We start from the raw sequence: 18,072 nt of genomic DNA, 5'->3' as shown, positions 1-18,072 counted from the left end.
GAGCATTAAATAGACTTTTCTAGTTGTCTCTCCTGCTGAAGAGGTCCCTGAAGCTGTCTCTCCTGTTTAAAAGGTTCGCAAGGGCAACAAAGAGCACATATACCCCTATATTGGGGGGGGGGTGATAGGGAGCCAACCCCAAATTAAATGATCTCAGAAGCAGCCTTATAATGGAAAATGAGGAAAGTTTTCATGGCTTCATATTTTAATGTGGAAGCGATCCCTCATCCAATCCTTAGGCTCATTGGGTCTTTTAGTCAAGGGTCTCACCTTGCGGGGATAGGAGACTTCTTTTCTAGGTTGAACCTGGACTGCGCTCCTCCTTGCTTTCCTAACTTGAGCAAGGAGGAAAAGATCATGATGAGGTCTATTCTCCAGGGAAGGTCAATAATTAGGGTTAGAGGAGTGGAGGTGATGGATGCCCTGGACAGGCTGCTCACACTCCTCTTTGATGTTGGCACGTTACCTAACCCTAGCTACCAATGTCATATGGCCATCATTAGGGAAATGGCCTTCCAAGTATGAACAAGTATTTAATTCACTTTCCTTTTCTAATGCATTGATTAGTATTAATAATTTGGATCGTTACTTTTTTTTCATCTATGTTATTGTTTTATCTTATTTAGACCTTAATGATGTGTGCCCATTCAAAAAGTCAGCGGGTTGATGAGAGAAGGGCCACAGAGTAGGCCATTGAGCAGTATCGTGCTGACAGGTTACAAGTGCGCAGGCTCAAGGAAAAAGCTACTCAAGATGCTGAGATAACCACTCTCAGAATTGCCTACACCTGGATGCAAGGGGAGTTGGGAGCATAGACATATATCTTATCTCACCCATGAGCCTGACATAGAGATGTAGTTGCCTCTATTATTTTATTTTACTTGTTTTAATGTTATTGAATATTTAGGTTTTTAGAGCCTTGAATTTGGCCATAAGGCTCGTGTTTCTTAATTTAAGTTTGGATTTGGTTTTGTTCTATGTTTTAAGTCTTTTGAACATCATTGTTCCTAAGTATTTTGATAGGTTTTCTTAAGTAACCAATATAGGTCCAACACCTATGTTTGGTTAAGTAGCCAACATGGGTCCAACACCCATGTTTGGTAGCATAAACCTTTGTTGTGTGGTATTGTTCATGTGGTTGTTGCCCCCTTGCCTGGGGTGGAGAACTGGCTCTCGGTTACAAGTATACCGGTAGGTTTTAAGGGCTAACTAATATAGAATGGAACCCAAGACGTTGGACATCATTGGAGGTTGTGTTGGGCAAATGTAGCGTTGGAGGTAGTGGGGACTATTGCCCCTAGAGAGATCTCATACCTATCTCTTAGAGAGTTGAGGGACTATTGCCTTTAAGGAGACCACATACCAATCCTTTGAAGAGTTGTGCAATAGCACTAGGGACACCATATACCAATACCTTGGAGAGTTATGCGAATAACATTAAAAAGATAATATACCAATTCCTTAGGGATTACTTCCCATAGGGAGACCACGTATCAATACTCTAGAGAGTTGTGCAAATAGCACTAAAGAGACCACATAACAATCCCTTAGAGAGTTGATTAGAAATATACAAAAAAAATGACTAATACATTCATATATAAACATTCATAAATTAAATATACATTCATCTTTTTACTCATTATAATATAGTTTTAAGTTATCTAAAGGTCAGGCGTGAGGAATACTCTTCCCTTCCATATCTTGTAAATGATAAGTATTCACCTTGATTATTCTAACAACTCTGAAAGGACCATTCCATTATGGGGTCAGTTTACCATTACTTTCTTTATTGCTTGTATCTTCCAGCTTTCTTAGGACCAAATCCTTATGAATCCTCAATACTTTCTATATTGCTTGTATCTTACATTGCAGCAACCTTTTAAAATTTCATGGTGAAAGAACAAATATCTAGTATCTTGTTCTTAGAGGGAAAAAAGGTCTAGTTTAATGATTCGCCACCTAGTATTACAATCACTAGGAACCCTTACTGGTCAATAAAAATTCTATGGTATAAGACTAGTTACACAAAAGAAAAGATATTATCACCCCTTAAGCGTCCTACCTAAGGTAGGTTGCATTGTTGGTTTTGTTTTAAATTACTAAGGGTTTGTTTTATTTTGTTTTTGATGGTTTACTTATAATATTCATGACTCTGGTCCTAGTTAATATTCGACTATGAATACTTCCAACTCTGGCATTGATAAATATTACATAACCAGAAAAATATGGAATTCATGACTCTGACGCTAGTGAATAAATCAAAAAAATTTGGATTGAGAACAAAACATATCTAATTATTATTTTTTTTAGAGAAAAAGAAAAGGAATAATATATATCTCATACGAGATTCATATTTCATAGTAAAAGTTTACAATCCAAATACTCAATGAAGTCATAAAAAAAAATGTGAGCGACCCACAAATAAATCTAAAAAGGTCCTCAAATTTGTTTAGAATTTTCTGATATCCTAAAAGGTCTATTTGACTAGATATCAAAATAATTAAGAGTGAAATTAAAAGAAAAGGGGCATTAGGATATGTTTTGTCAAACACAACCTCAGCCCAAAGAAATTTGGGTCGGCTGGGCCTCCGGTCTCGATAGTTTTTGTCTTTTTTGAGGGGGGCTGGATCTAGCCCAGTTGCACGAGTTGGGCTTGATCTAGCCGGCCTAGCTTGGTCAGTGGCCCAAGCCAGTGACCCACAACTGCGAGCATACGTGCATCAAATCATGCACGCTTTGCATAATAAAGTGGTAATTAAAATTGTAGAACGAGGGAAGAGAAGAACTTACCTGGTTCGCTGGAGACGAAGCTGATGATGATGCATTTCGCCCCCTCTGTTTTTGTTTTTCATTTGTTTCTTCTTTATTCTTCCTTCTCTTTGCCTTTGTTTTTTTTTTGTTTTGCTTTTTGGGTTTCTTCCTTTTCTACCTTGGCAATTTGTCTAATCTATCCTAGGATAATGATCCTAGGGATGAGGGTGAGCATGGCTCATTCCTCTGTTTTTGAGGAAAATAGAGCACCAACAATCATGCCATTACATGACTGTCGGAGACGAATAATCCTTACATCGGAGGAGTAACATGTGGGTGAAAGAAACTGAGGCCACTAGAAGGTTAGAAGATAAATCTGATCCTCCATTTGGATTAGATTTGGTGCAGTTTTGGTTGAGTCAGTTTCTCTTGGGATGAGGATGAACAATTGGTTTAGAAACAACGACATTTTTTTTTTACTGAAATGATCTTTAATTTGCCCCCTGAAGTTCTGCCATTTAGCAATCATGCCCTTATTCATGGAAATTTTCCTTTTTTTTATTTCACCCCTGGATTAATTACAATTGGACCCCTGAATTTCAACATTATTTACAAAATAGTCCTTGGTTTCAAGTTTAATCAATTCAATCCTTAATTAACTCCTCAACTTTTAATTCTTTTAAAATTACCTTTGGAAAAATCAATTAATTCCCATGTAGTATCAACGCCTATTCATTTCGGTCCCTCAAATTTAATTTCTTGCAATTTTGACCCAAATTAACCCGAATTTTGATATTTCTTCAATTAAGCCCCTGATTGCATTAATTAATTAAATCAAAGTTTAATTAAGTCTCCAAATTTATCAATTCTTCTGATTTTTGGCCAAACTGTCTTCCAAATTTATAATTTCCTCCATATTAGTCCCTGAACCTTCAATTTGTGTGGTCTTGACCCAATTTTCAAATTATTATATGTTATTATTATTATTTGAAAATTCAAAAATTAGGTTGTGACTATAGGCTTCATTTCTAATTTCAGCAGTCGGTCGTGATTGTTTTATGAAGTCAAGGTTGGTTCTGAGACCATGCTTATTGCCTTCTAAGGTATAGTAGATCACCCGATGACTAGGACATCCAATCTTAGTTGGTATCATGGCTTCCGTTATGTATGCGAGGAGAAAATGGGTTTCACCCGTAAACATCTTCTAAATGGTTTTATAAGCCCATAGGATTTCATTTAGCATCTTTACCCATTCTGACTTGGCTTCTTTTATCCTTTTTCAGTCCTTTAAGAAGAATTCTATTAGTTAATTTAGCTTGATCATTAGCTTGAGGATGTGATATTGAGGAGAAACAATGATCAATATGAAGCCTTTGATAATACTCTCTTATCTTATAGTTGTTAAACTGCGTCCTATTATATATAATCAAGAATTTAGAATTTCCAAAACGACATATGATATTTTTCTAGAAAAATTAAAATACTTTATTGGTGGTTATCTCTGCTAGGGTACTTCAACCTACTTGGTAAAGTAATCAACAGCTACTAGGACAAACTGTCTTTTGCTCATGGTCTTAAGGAATTGACTTATAATGTCTATCCCCATTGTGAAAAGGCCAAAGGAAGGTTTTGGTTATCACTTTTGCAAATGGTTGTCGGGGGACTGAGGCAAACCTTTGACACTGATCATATTTCTTCACTAATTATGTGGCGTTATGGAGTACAGTTGGCCAATAAAAACCTAATCGTGTGGCCTAAGCAACAAACGCTCTAGATCTTGTATATAAGCCACATATGCCTTCATGTATTTCTTTCAAGACATAAGTGCTTTCTTCTAAGGATAAACATTTCAATAGTAAAGTTGAAGCTAATCTTTTATACAAGATGTTGTCAATTATACAATACCCTGATGCTTACCTAGTTAGATGGATGGCTTCATTTTTGTTTGAAGGTAGCTCTAATGTTAGCATATAGTTTTTAATTAGGGTTCTCTAATAGTTTTCAATATTGATGGGAATGACCACTAGCTTTTTTTTACTGACACTTGGTTTCTCCAGAACTTCTACCCAGACATTGACAGGGAACTTAGCAGGATTTGAACTTGTTAACTTAGACAAGAGATTGGGCCAATAGTTGTTTCCCCTTGGAACATGGGTGATTGAAATGCTTTCAAATAGAACAAAACCTCATAAAGATAAAGCTGCATGATCGGTTCTCTTGTTTCACTTGTTCCCTAGCATTGACTAACTAACTACCAATTAGGAATCACTATGAGCTTTAAGTGGGTACGCATTCAAGGCTTGTACAAGGCGTAGTCTAGCTAAAAGAGCTTCATGTTCTACTACATTGTTTGTGCTAGGGAATTAAAATGGGCTCCATATTCCAATATTTTTTTTCTTTAGGCTTGACAAGCATTATCCCAACTCCACTTCCATTGATGTTGGAAGAACAATCTACATATAATTTTCAAGTGGGAAACATCATGGATGGTTATACTAGAGCCTCTAATCTAGCTGAAAATTCTATCGTTGAAAATCAAGAATTAGGTGTATTTATGTGTCCTTTAAAACAACATTCAATAATGAAATCTATCAAAGCCTGACCTTTTATAGTTGGATGAGGTTTGTATTGAAGCCTAAATTCTCTCAATTCTATAGCCCATTTCACTAAGCATCTAAACAACTTTGGCTTGTGAAGGATCTGTCTTAGTGGTTGATCAGTCAATACTATAACTTGATGAGCTTGAAAATATGATTTCAACTTTCTAGAGCTAGAGCCATTTTTTTCACTTTTAGGTATCTTGTTTTAGCATTATAAAGCGTTTAACTGGAGTAATACACTGGGAACTGTATGCCTTCATCTTCCCTTACCAGAACAGAACTTACTGTTGAGTCTGCCACCCCTAGATAGAGGAATATGTCTTTATTTTCCCTTGGTTGAGACAGAATCTTAGGGGATGACAAATGAATCTTGAGCTCTTCAATAACCTTCTAACAATCTACAGTCCACTTAAAGTTAGCTATGTTTCGTTGATATGTTTGCCTTTCATTCTTCAATCCGAGTGGCATTGCTTTGTAACAATAAGTCCCTGCTTCTATTATAAGAAGAAAGTTACTGCAAAATAGGGACACAAAATCATAACTCATTACTAAAAGCAAGGAGTTGGTATTCCACATCGCTAAAAAAAGAAGCAAAAGAAATTGTCTTCATTATAAATAATATAGCATCCTTCATTTATTTTGTGTTAAGCAAAGTCTAGGCTAAACAAATAGCCCAATTATAAGGTGCATTAACCTACAAGGTATGATATGTGCAATATTTGAATCATGGTATAGTTTATCCCACAACCCTTTGCTTATAATTTCTTACAATTAACCATAGATGAAGTGGTTGGTGGTTTAACTATATGGTTCATCCAATTTTGACCTGTTATGGGTTTCTAGTATAATTAAATGGTGATTGGGTTTACAGGTGTCTTGGCTGCTCAGATCACAAGGGTAGGCTTTTATTGGCCTTCCATACTCCAAGATTCCAAAGACCTAGTAAAGAAGTGTGATGAGTGTCAAATATTTGCCCTAGTGTCAAGGCAGCCCTCAGCTGAGATGACAATAATCACTCCTTCGTGGCCCTTATATCAATGGAGAACAGATATTTCGGGACCCTTCCCCAAAGCAAAAGGAAAAAGACAGCTCGTTCTAGTGGCCGTGGACTATTTCACTAAGTGGGTGGAAGCTGAAGCATTGGCAGACATCACGGCTAACAAAGTGATCTCTTTTTTATGGAAGAATGTGATCTGCCGATTTGGAGTACCGAGGATATTGATCACTGATAATGGAACGCAGTAGTAGAGGATACATAAATAAAGATCTACAAGGCTCTGACCTTCCTCATGCGTAGCATTCAGACAACCTTAAGTTGTATCATTATTGAATACATAAATAAAGAATGCATATTTTTATCACTTGTGTTCTTATTTGATTTACATTCTTTTCTCAGGAATACTTCCTACCGATCCAAACGGGGTTACACCCCCCTATGGCATCCGGAGACCACTTCTCCAAGACAGTAGCGAAATCCAAAGTGAGCTTCAACCTCTACTGTCATCAATCGGGGTTGCACACCCCTGTGGCGTCTGAGACCCACCTCTCTAGGCAGTAGTAGAGGATTAATACTTCACTTTTCATGGCGGCTTTCAACGCCCCTTTCTTTAATTTTGTCTAGCCTTTTCAGTTGGAAGTAAGAGCACTGGAATGACCTTATCAGGTCCATCTTGTTTGTCCAAACAGGCTACATACCCATGTGTGCGGTCTGGGACCCACATCTCTCCTGGACAGCATAGGACCAGTCTCTATGGCATTCAAAAGTGTTGGGGCGGCCTTATCAAGCTCACCCCGTCTATCCAACCTGGGTTACACACCCTGTGTATGGTTTGAGACCCATATCTCTCCTGGATAGCACAGGTACCAACCTTTACAACATCAAGAAGTGTTGAAACCAGCCCTCCTACAAGAGCACCTCCTATTGGTCCAACGGGGTTACACACCCCTGTGACATCTAAGACCCACTTTTTCAAGACAGTAGTGATTATCCAATGCTTTCCAGAAAAAGGATTGGGAATACATCTTGAAGATTCAAACAGCGAACTCTCTGAAAACATCATCCCTGCCAGTAAGGCCGTGAAAGGGGAGAGTATAAAGGACATCTTGATCAGTATTACGACTCAACTAAGGTTAGTAAAAAATCTCTTTAGCCTTAAGTCTCCCCATTTCCCTAAAAATGAACAGACATGGAGGCCTACTGATGGGTCGTGATTTTTATAAGCTAACTCCATTTAAAAGCCAACACACGAAAGTCACACCTAGAATGAGATTATGTCTTTCTCGGCGCCCAACTCTAAGTTGGGCAGGGGCATGACTATGCCCAACTCCCTGTTGGGCACAGGCACGTCTGCGCTCAACTTCATGTTGTCCACGCCCAACCCCACGTTAGTCAAAGGCGCACTCGCACCCGACCCCACATTGGGTCAGGGACGCACCCGCGCCCGACCCCATGTTGGGCCTAGACGCGTCCGCACCCAACCCCATGTTATGCAAAGGCTTGCCTGTGCCTAACCCCATATTCGGCTCAAGGTGTGAGTTGAATTCAATATCCTTTAGGTTGAGTACGCAATTGAAAGGTCACTCCACGCTGAGCCTCCCATACCTTGAGTCTGGTTTAGTAATTATGATACTCATCATAATCTTGTTAAATACGAACAAGTAGTCCATGCTTACATTAATTAGATATGATGGTACGAGCAACAAGATAATATTATCTTACTCATACGAGATTACATTTCTACCATTTCTACGTTGCATGAAACATGTCAAGTCAGGTAATATACAGAAGGGTGGTTGGAAAAAAACCTTACACACAAAAGGACGTAAACACATTCTCTGCTTCTTTCCCCTTACATCTACATCTTCTTCCCCTATCTTCTTCCTATCTTCATAAAAGCTCATTAACATCTTTATTAATGTCGTTTTTGGTGCAAAAAGCCACCTGGTTCAACCTCTCGTTGAACTTAGCAGGAAATAATTAACAGTACAGAATCTCTCTGTAAAAGGAATCGCTCCGAGTTCTATTATATAGAATGAATGGTTTCAAAAGAAAACAATGATGTCCCCTTTGTTTTGTTCTTCCCTTTTTAAATACTCTTTAAGAATTATAATTCAATACGTAAACTTAATCTAATCCTAATTTGTCTAGGAACTAACATTACAGCTAACTAGGATAAACTCTACAGCTAATAAGTTTATAACATAATCAGGTTTTCCTTATTCCGCAAGACTTCTATGTCTGGTAGACTTGCGATTTAAGCTTCCTCTTCCTCTGCTTCCTGAATTGCATCATTTGCTGGCTCTCTTGAAGAACTTGACTCTGGCAAGTTATGATTAATATATGCGATAAATAATTCAGGATGTAGTTGCTGGAGTGCAGTGCCTTTGATCCAAGTTGAATCAGAGATGGATCTGTGCTTCCAGTGGACTAGGAATTTGTAGTATCCCCCACGACGTGTGGAGACGAATTGGTGATCAATGATGGCGGCAATCTCATCTTTAGGGGCGGTGGCTGTTGGAATTTTTGGAATGGTCGTCTCAAAGTCTGAAATTGGTAGTGGTAACAACACCAACTTCTTGCCATTATATTGAAAAGAGTAGGTATTGGTGTAACCGTTATAGGAGACCTTCCGGTCATAAAGTCATGGTCGTCCCAATAACATATGGCAAACAGTCATAGGGATGATGTCGCACCATGCTTCATCCACATACTCCTGTCCCAACGAGAATTGTACTAGACATCGATGCTTTACTGAAACTAAGTTTTTTTCATTGACCCAACTTATTCGATAAGGAGATGGGTGTTTTTCACTCTTCAGTTTCAGCCGTTCCACCGCTATTTCAAAGATGACATTCATGCCGCTACCATTATCAATGATTACGTTCAGTGCCCTGTCCCCATGTTCTAACCGGGTGTGGAATATATTGGTTCGCAGCCACTTCTGATTTGTATGGGGTTCTTTTTTTATTTCCGGTTAATACTCGACGAATAACACAGCTTGGCAGCTCCGAGGCACCCAATTGTTCCTCATCTTCCTCCTGTGTAAACTCTGTTGTTTCTTCCTCCTCTGCTTCATCCATTATTGTTAATTCTCTTTCGCATATAAAAGCCAGTTTCTTATCTCTTGTGGGACACACCACAGCATAGTGTCCAAACCCCTTGCATTTATAACATTGTGGGCTGTCAGTTGTAGCTTTTATAACACTGTGGCTGTTTGCTCTTCCTGTTTGTTCTCCTAACCATGAGCTTCTTGGTTTATCTACTGGTGTTTGTGGTTTCGGTATGGAAACGTTTGGTGTGCGCCCTGTTTTTAAGTCCATTGGCATAGATTTCTTCCCACTCATGTTCTGCAGCTGCCTCTCCATACGTAATGCCAGCTGGTATGCCTCATTCACATTGATTAGTCTTGCGACCAACATCTCCTTGTATAGTTCACCACGTAATCCATTGCGATATCGCGCTAGTGTTTGTTGGTCCGTCTCCACAATTCGACTGCGGATAGTTAATTCATGGAAACGGTCTGTGTATTGGTCCACTGTTAAGGAGCCTTGCCTCAGTTGCAACATTTCTTCAAACATCATCTATTCATAATCAATGGGCAAGTATTTTTCTTTTAGTCCTTCTTTCATCTCTTCCCAGTCTGAAACTGCAGGGCGCTGGGTACGCCTTAGTTGCTCTTCCACGTTTCCCCACCAGGCTCGTGCATGCCCCTTCAGCTTCAGCCTGACACATCGGGTTTTGCGGTTTTCAGAGACGGCAAACCAGTCGAAATAATCCTCAATGGCTGTCAACCAATCTTCAAAAGCATGCGGGTTTAATTTGCCATGGAAGTCAGGTACATCTATTTTCATTCTCTTGGTGAGTTCGTCAATGGGTTGATTGTCCATTATCTGCCTGTCACGGATACGTGGGAATTCCTCCCTGTGTTGTTGAACACGAAGGTGACGGGGTTCAAGATCCCTGAAAATTTCAGCTTCCAAGTTCTCCCTTTCAATCCTCTGATCACCTTCCAGTGAGTCTTCACGGGGCTGGCCACGTCCCCTCCTATTGGGAGATCTTACTCCTTCTCGTGCCCGTCGTTCATCCATGACATCCATGCGATTAGAAAGTTGTTCTAGCATATGGGTGATTTGGGTGAGTTGCTGCTGATAGTTTTGTTGCTGAAATTCTGCATGCTCACGTGGGGGGTTGCTGATAGCATGGTTGTCCGACATGGTATATGACTTACCACTTCGGGTTAGGGTCATGAACAGCTCTGATACCAAATTGGTGCAAAAAGCCACCTGGTTCAACCTCTCGTTGAACTTAGCAGGAAATAATTAACAGTACAGAATCTCTCTGTAAAAGGAATCGCTCCGAGTTCTATTATATAGAATGAATGGTTTCAAAAGAAAACAATGATGTCCCCTTTGTTCTGTTCTCCCCTTTTCAAATACTCTCTAAGAATTATAATTCAATACATAAACTTAATCTAATCCTAATTTGTCTAGGAACTAACATTACAGCTAACTAGGATAAACTCTACAGCTAATAAGTTTATAACATAATCAGGTTTTCCTTATTCTGCAAGTCTTCTATGTCTGGTAGACTTGCGGTTTAAGCTTCCTCTTCCTCTGCTTCCTGAATTGCATCAGTTTTTTACACAAATATTCCTAGTACTGACTTAATCTTCGGAGGGTCCCCCACTAACACCCCAGGGAACTTTATGCAGGCATTTATTCCAGAAGGGTTTCATACCCCAGAGAAGATTGGTCAAAGGAGAAGCCAGCGTGGTCTTGAAATAGAAGTCATAGAATTCACTCTAAATGATGTATAAAAATTTCTAAAAATAATTCATCTCAAAATATTCATTATGATTTTTGTAACTTCATCAACCTCAAACCGAGTTAAGCCTTATGTAATTCAAAATATTATCCTAATTCGGGTGTGCTGGTGTATTCGCTATTTGTAAATAGTAGTAACATATAATAGTTAATTGCATCTTTAATTTCGTATCTATCTTTAATTAATTAAAAGATAGGCTAGCCTGAGGAGGCAATGACTCATAATCAGTGTTAATCCCTAAGTTGTATGAATTTATTAAACTGGTCTTTAAAGAGTAAAAACAGACCCATAACATTTGTAAGATGACTTTTATTTATTTTTTTCACAATAAATTAAATTGTGAATATAGCATAACCTATTAATTTCTATGGGGGGGAAAAGTTATTTTTCATTTAAACGATGGTATTATTTAAAGTGAGAATTGTAATTTGCTAGTAAAAATTGAAGGAAAAAAAAAAGGCTTCGCTTGCATTTCTCGATTTAATAGAACCACTAGTAGCAAAAAGGAAAATCAGTTTTATTTAATAATAAAAATAATTAATACATTAACTTTTTACATATTTTTTCACTTAAATTTCGTTAAAGAAAATCTCCTGAATTATAATATTCATTGCATCAAAAGTTTCATTTATCCAAGTGTATTATTAACAACTCAATAAATAATATATATACATATAAACAAAATTATTTCGTGATCAAATTAGAAATTAAAAATCTATAATTGTATCACTAGAAATTAGTACGCTTTAATCATAATTATTAAATCAGATTCAGGGATTGACTAAGTCCAAGGCTCAGATCATAGATTGAACGGGTTCTTCCGAGTTAACTCAGATTAATATTTTTTTTTAAGAATAATCAAAATGATGTTATTTTGAGACAAAAAAATTCAAATCAAGTTTTGATTGGGTTAAATCAAATCAACTCCAGGCTGGATTTTACACTTAGCTCGTGTTAAGCGATGAGTTAACTAGATATCTGATGAAGTCCGAGTTTATCCCATGTGCTTGTGGGCCAAGATGATACTTGCGATAATTGGTTAATCTTCTGATTACAACAATCTGATTCATCAATTCTTGACGAGGTGGCTAGTGGATCATGCTTAATATTTGCAAAAGGTCTTTTCTTATGTATTTCGAGACTCTCCAACGATTAAATGAGTATCGTTTAAGAAAAAAAACAGTAATAATTTAAAAAAATACCTTAAAATAGATACATCTTTTTTTTGTGGAGAAAAATTTAACCTCCTTTTAAAGGATATTCTCAGTCTTTTATAGCCCTCACGTTTTTTATTGATGAGAAAAAGTTAAAATATTAATAAAATATGTCTAACTTTACAGGATAAAATATATCTAACCCGTGAAGATAAAATATCCCTAACATGAAAAGAGCATGCTATGGATTCAATGTACTTGTAATTGTGATCCGTTTTGCGAACCCAAAAGGTTTTGATTTTGATACATTGTATCTGTAAAGGTAGACTTCGAGGACTGATTTCACTCTGAAATAGATTTATGGAGACTGATCCCCGGTATATATTGACGCCTAACCTGACAACCTTCTGTATACGTGTCCTTTGGCCCATAAAATCCGGCAACGTTATCATCTCAGTTTTTGTCGGGACGGGGACCATTTACGCGCACGATACTACGTGTCACGACTCGGGAAGCTCTTTTTCTAATTAAATTATAAAGATATTCTCGGATGCATGTCAATTAAAACCACTTTTCTCAAATGATTTGAGGGTATATTATATCTTCATGGTGATTAGAGAATAATTAATATTTTTTTATTAATTATTTTTTGGATCTACGTACTAGCTGGATTTTCATTATATTTATTAAATAATAAAGGACAAATCTTAAATTTATTACCCAATTATTATGATAGTCTCGATTATACATCTAAAATATCAATTGTATCATTACAGAAAATTCTCAATTAAATCATTCTATGTTCGTCACATTATCTCCAAAAAAAAAAAATAGAAGGGAATTTGAGGTTGAAGTGTTTTTATAAACTAAATATTTTTCATTTTTTTTTCTATTTTCTATTATTAACATTTTATTTCTAACCTATTACTATTCAGTATTAATATGATTTTTTTTATTTTTTATATAAAATATTGTGATGACCTTTTGACAAATGAGTAAGGATGAATGAAATTAAATGTTTTATGTGTTTCATATAGTTATGGTAGTTTTAGTCTTTGAATATTTTGACTAGTAATAAATTTTGTTATCCTTTTGACCCTGTTATACGAGTTGGTATCGAAACTCAATAATTCATGCTGGCTAGTTGTCGTGTGTTATTGGAATCTTGATGCTAAAACTTGCGATGGAGTGACCCATTTATAAAAGAATTATTGGTTTTTCAACTTAGAGAGTCATGCTTGAAGAATATTATAAATGATTAATGTTTTTATAGTGGAAAATGGTTTTTTACCGAGGAGATCCTATCCTATAGATAATTTAAACTCAAGAATGAGTTCTTTTTAATTCGTAAAAATTGATGCAAGAGATTTTTTAAAAAATAAATATTTTCTTCAATTATTCTTTTTTTTTTTCAAACTAGATTTTTTATATATTTTTTTGTTTTTCTATTTAATATTATTAGGTTTTTCTATTTGAAAGGAATAGTTTTTCAATTTTTATTTTTCTATTTAGTATTAACAAGGTTTTGTAGTTTTTTTTAGATAAAAGAGTTGTTAACAATCTCAATAACTATATTTGATGAATTATCCTATTAAGAAATAAAAATTATTTAATGGTATAATTAATCGATACGGAAAATAATTTGAATGTATAATTGAAATTATCTCAATGGTTGGGTGGTCAAGTTTGCATAATAATAACAAAAGAATTTCCTAACACCAAAAAGTTATTATTTAATAAGAAAAAAAAAAAACATTCTTAAATTCCAAGAAACCCCTCAGAAACTCCCTTCAGCAAATGACCTGACGCTTCTCTTTCTTTTCACTTCCTTTATAAACACCTCTAACCCTAATCTCACATACACACCACCACCTTTGTATAGAGAGCGAGCCGCTAGCTGCTCTGCAGGACGCTGTTCTTCTTGAGAATCCACTCCAAGAAGAATTTGCGGTATCATCTGCAGCTATATATATACATATATATATATATACACGAAAACCATAAATAAAATGGCTCGCTCTCTCCCAAACGCTAAGCTTCTTGTCGCTTCTCTTGCTGATGGTCTTTCCCTCTCTGTTTTCCGGTCAGTTCTCTTGTTGTTATAACCTTAATTCGCTTTGTTTTTGTTTCCATAAACGGAATTAGATTTCGAAGATTCAGTTAATTTGATGAACATCTATATGATCACTATTTTTAAAAAGGGACTGCGATTTGAATGGATAAATGTCTCTTTCTGTGTACAGGAGAGGTTACGCGGCTGCTGCACCGATCAGTGCTGCTGTAACAGCGAGCTTCGGTAGGGGTGGGTCAAGGACCAGTGCTATGACAGGGAAAATGGAAGATGGGGCGGTGGCCAAAGAAGATTCTGAGGCCTACTCTGCATGGGCTCCTGATCCAGTTACTGGGTATTACAGGCCTGCTAATTATGTAGCAGAGATTGATCCAGCTGAACTTAGGGAAATGGTGTTGAGCCATAGGGTTAGGCCACAGTAGAGGCTGCAGGATATGGTTCTGTTACTAGATGGTGGTGGCTATGGGTTTGGTCGCGTCACGCTCTTTGTTATTTGATCACAGACATCAATAATGAATAGTAGTGTGCCTTTATTTGATGGTATGTTTTTGGTTGTATTTGTTTTAGTTATTTTGAAAAAAATTAAAAAAAATATTTTTTTAAAATTAATATTTTTTGTTTTTTTGAATTTTTTTGATATAAAAATAATTTTAAAAAAATAAAAAATATTATTTAAAAATATTATTTTAATATATTTTCAAGTAAAAAACACTTTAAAAAGTAATTATTATAATACTTTCACATGTCTTTAATGATGATTAATGCTTTCTTATTTATATCAAACTTCCATATAATTTATGAGAGATTATGTTCTTATGTTCTAGCTTTGAAGTTAAATCCTAGTGGATATGATGTATGCAAAAGTATTTTTTTTTTACAATAAGTATTTTTTTTTTACAATAAACAATCATACAAACTCTAAATTTAATCTTATTATCTAAAAATATATGCTCAAAAATGCTTTTAAACATGCCACGACCTAGTTTGTTGGGCAAAAAATCCATGAAATGGATGAATAGACAAAGCAAGTCATGTAAAAAAATTGGAAAAATTAAGCTTGATTTAACGATCAATTTAAAAATTATTTTTTTTAGTTATACTAGTTTGACATGATTAGTCTATAGCATGATTAATCCATAAAAATATCTGCTAAGTTATTTATATAATCTACATATTATATATTTGTGATACAATAGATATTCGTGGCATATGTCATCCAAAACAAAATAACAAATACAATTTCAATTTTACATCCAAGTAATTTTTTCTACACTTTTTTTCTAATTTAAAAAAAATCATTAAGAATTTTCAATCATTTTAGAGATTCTTCATCAATATATTAATAATCTTTTTCAAATTATATCATTTATATGAAATAACATTTTCATCAAATAATTATAATAAAATTTCATTTGAGAATAAAATTGATAAAAAGAAATAACTTAAGAGTGTAAATTGTTGGCGTGGGTTAAGGTTTACCTAATATATGATTAGATATTTCTAGTGAATTGATTTTTACTACCATAAAACATCATTTAAAATTTGAACCAATAATTACAATATCAATTGACAAACTAATCAAATTGGATTGATCGAGACTCGGGGCAATTATGCAATATTTTCCTAAATTGAAAATATATTTTATAGCATTTATTCAATCCAGTGTTTGTAGTTATTGAAGATTTAAAGCTTTTGTGAAAGAAAAGCATCCCTTATAATTAATATAGAGATTGGAAGAATATTAGTTAATAATATTCTAAAATCCAATATGCTCGGAAATAAGGGTTTTTGGAGTGTTTTGATAGAGGGTAATCATATGTTCACATTAATATTTCTCTCTTCACAGTTCAAGAAGTTGATGATTGGTGATAAAAGATTCAATACTTGCAAAACAATCCTTCTTTGTGAGATTTATGAACCGTCCAATTATAAAGTTAATGACTTTTAATAAGAGATTGCAATAAATAAAAGAATGAACTTTAATTATTAAAAACAAGAGTGTTTGTTCTTAGTTATGTATGATAAATGCTCTGTAAAATAACATTATAAATAGAAAATAGGAAAAGTGTGATTCATATGGTATATATAGTCTCTGAACTTTGTTATGTTAATTGAATGTAGGGGTTAAAATGTTATTTTTTCCTGATAGTTTTAATAAAAGATAAACATCTCTTACACAACATTAATAAGGAATATATATTTCTTACACAATATTAATAAGGGATAAATATCTCTTACACAAAATTAATATTGATAAAAATATGAAAGACACTTCAGAGACATTTATGCACTCAAGAATGTAGAAAGATGATCATTATTAACTTTTAATATTTTATGTTAAAAGAAATAAGAATAAACAAACAAATCCATGTAATCCAACATGGGGCCTAAAAAGATTATCAACTCATATGTATTTGGTTTGAAATGATTCTAAACTCATGGGTAATAGGTTTGATACCTTTTCAAATTCATAAGCACTTGGGCTCAATGTGTTGCTAAATCCAATAATGTTAGGTTTGACAACTTGTTGGACCCATATATACTTAGACTCAGTATTTAGCTAAACCAAAAAATGTTAGGTTTGGAAGGAAACCAGACCCATGTCTTCTAGGCTTGGCCTTCGATCAGGCCTAGATATGTTGGGTTATTACCCCGTCTTTGTACCTTTTAATTATGGACTTCTAAGCAAACATATCAAAAATAAATTGATCAATCACTAGTTTTTCCTTTAGTTCTCTCAGAGTAAGCAAGCACTAGTTTGATTTTTCATGCTATGTTACAAGATGAAACTTTTTTTTTTTTCAATGTGAAAAAGAGTGCAAGTGTTGTTAACCATTTTTTTTTACCATTACAAAAAAATTTAACCACAAATTAAAAAATGTAGATGTGCGTTTAATAAAATAAATTAAAAATTATATGTGTCAATAAATAACAATAAATATGTTGACCCCAAACAAAGATAAAGTCGAGAAGCTGAGATAAAAATGTTATTTCATGAGAAAAAAAGGTTGAATATTTATTTCAGTTTGAAATTAGATCCCTAAAGTTTTAATTAGTTTTAATCAATAAAATTGAATTTTATTTTTCTAAATTGAACATTAATTCAACATCAAAACTTAATTTTAAAATCGTGAAAGCTACATATAAAATCAACCAAAACAAACACACCATAACCAATCAGAAATCAACTTAATATAAAAGGATTAAACTGAAAATAAAAAAAAGCACCCAATGAAAAAAAAAGTTTGAGGTGTTTCATTGTTCATAATCTAAATATTATTTCATGGTTTACAGAGCATTAATTTTGTAAAATCAAACTACAATTGTAAGATATGAAGCAAAATGACACAATTAAAAAAAAGAACGTGAATGAAAAATAAATTGAGGTGGTTCATTATTTATATTTATATGAATAGTACTTTTATTTTAAATATTTTAATGTTTTTTTGTTAATAAAGATTTATTTTTATAGTAGTAACTTGAAAAAAGAAAATAGTAAATCTCAATAATGTATTGATGAGCTTGACATTTGCAATTATGTTATAGGATTCTGCCATCAATTAATGCCACTAGTCCATGATATTCAATTTTCGCAATGCAAAGAACCATAAACCCTAAATAAAATTTTTGTCAAGTTATAATTACACCTCGTGAACAAAGAAAGTGCTCGGC

At 34.7% G+C, this 18,072-nt stretch overlaps 1 protein-coding gene across 1 annotated transcript; it reads left to right on the top strand.

Moving 5' to 3' along the window:
- The first annotated feature begins 14,124 nt into the window (after positions 1-14,124).
- Positions 14,125-14,943, top strand: LOC7496687 (late embryogenesis abundant protein Lea5). The gene is made up of 2 exons (XM_002315476.3): positions 14,125-14,412; positions 14,573-14,943. Exons 1-2 carry the CDS (start codon positions 14,339-14,341, stop codon positions 14,820-14,822), a joined length of 324 nt encoding a protein of 107 aa, XP_002315512.1. The 5' UTR covers positions 14,125-14,338; the 3' UTR covers positions 14,823-14,943.
- The last annotated feature ends 3,129 nt before the right edge of the window (positions 14,944-18,072 follow it).

Source organism: Populus trichocarpa, chromosome 10 (genome assembly GCF_000002775.5).
Source record: "Populus trichocarpa isolate Nisqually-1 chromosome 10, P.trichocarpa_v4.1, whole genome shotgun sequence".
Classification (NCBI taxonomy): domain Eukaryota; kingdom Viridiplantae; phylum Streptophyta; class Magnoliopsida; order Malpighiales; family Salicaceae; genus Populus; species Populus trichocarpa.
This window is presented reverse-complemented; position numbering and strand designations above follow the sequence as displayed.

Coding starts and splice junctions, on each gene's coding strand:
- LOC7496687 (XM_002315476.3), top strand. CDS start 14,339: ATGGCTCGCTCTCTCCCAAACGCTAAGCTTCTTGTCGCTTCTCTTGCT. Junction 14,413..14,572: donor CTTTCCCTCTCTGTTTTCCG/GTCAGTTCTCTT, acceptor TTCTGTGTACAG/GAGAGGTTACGCGGCTGCTG.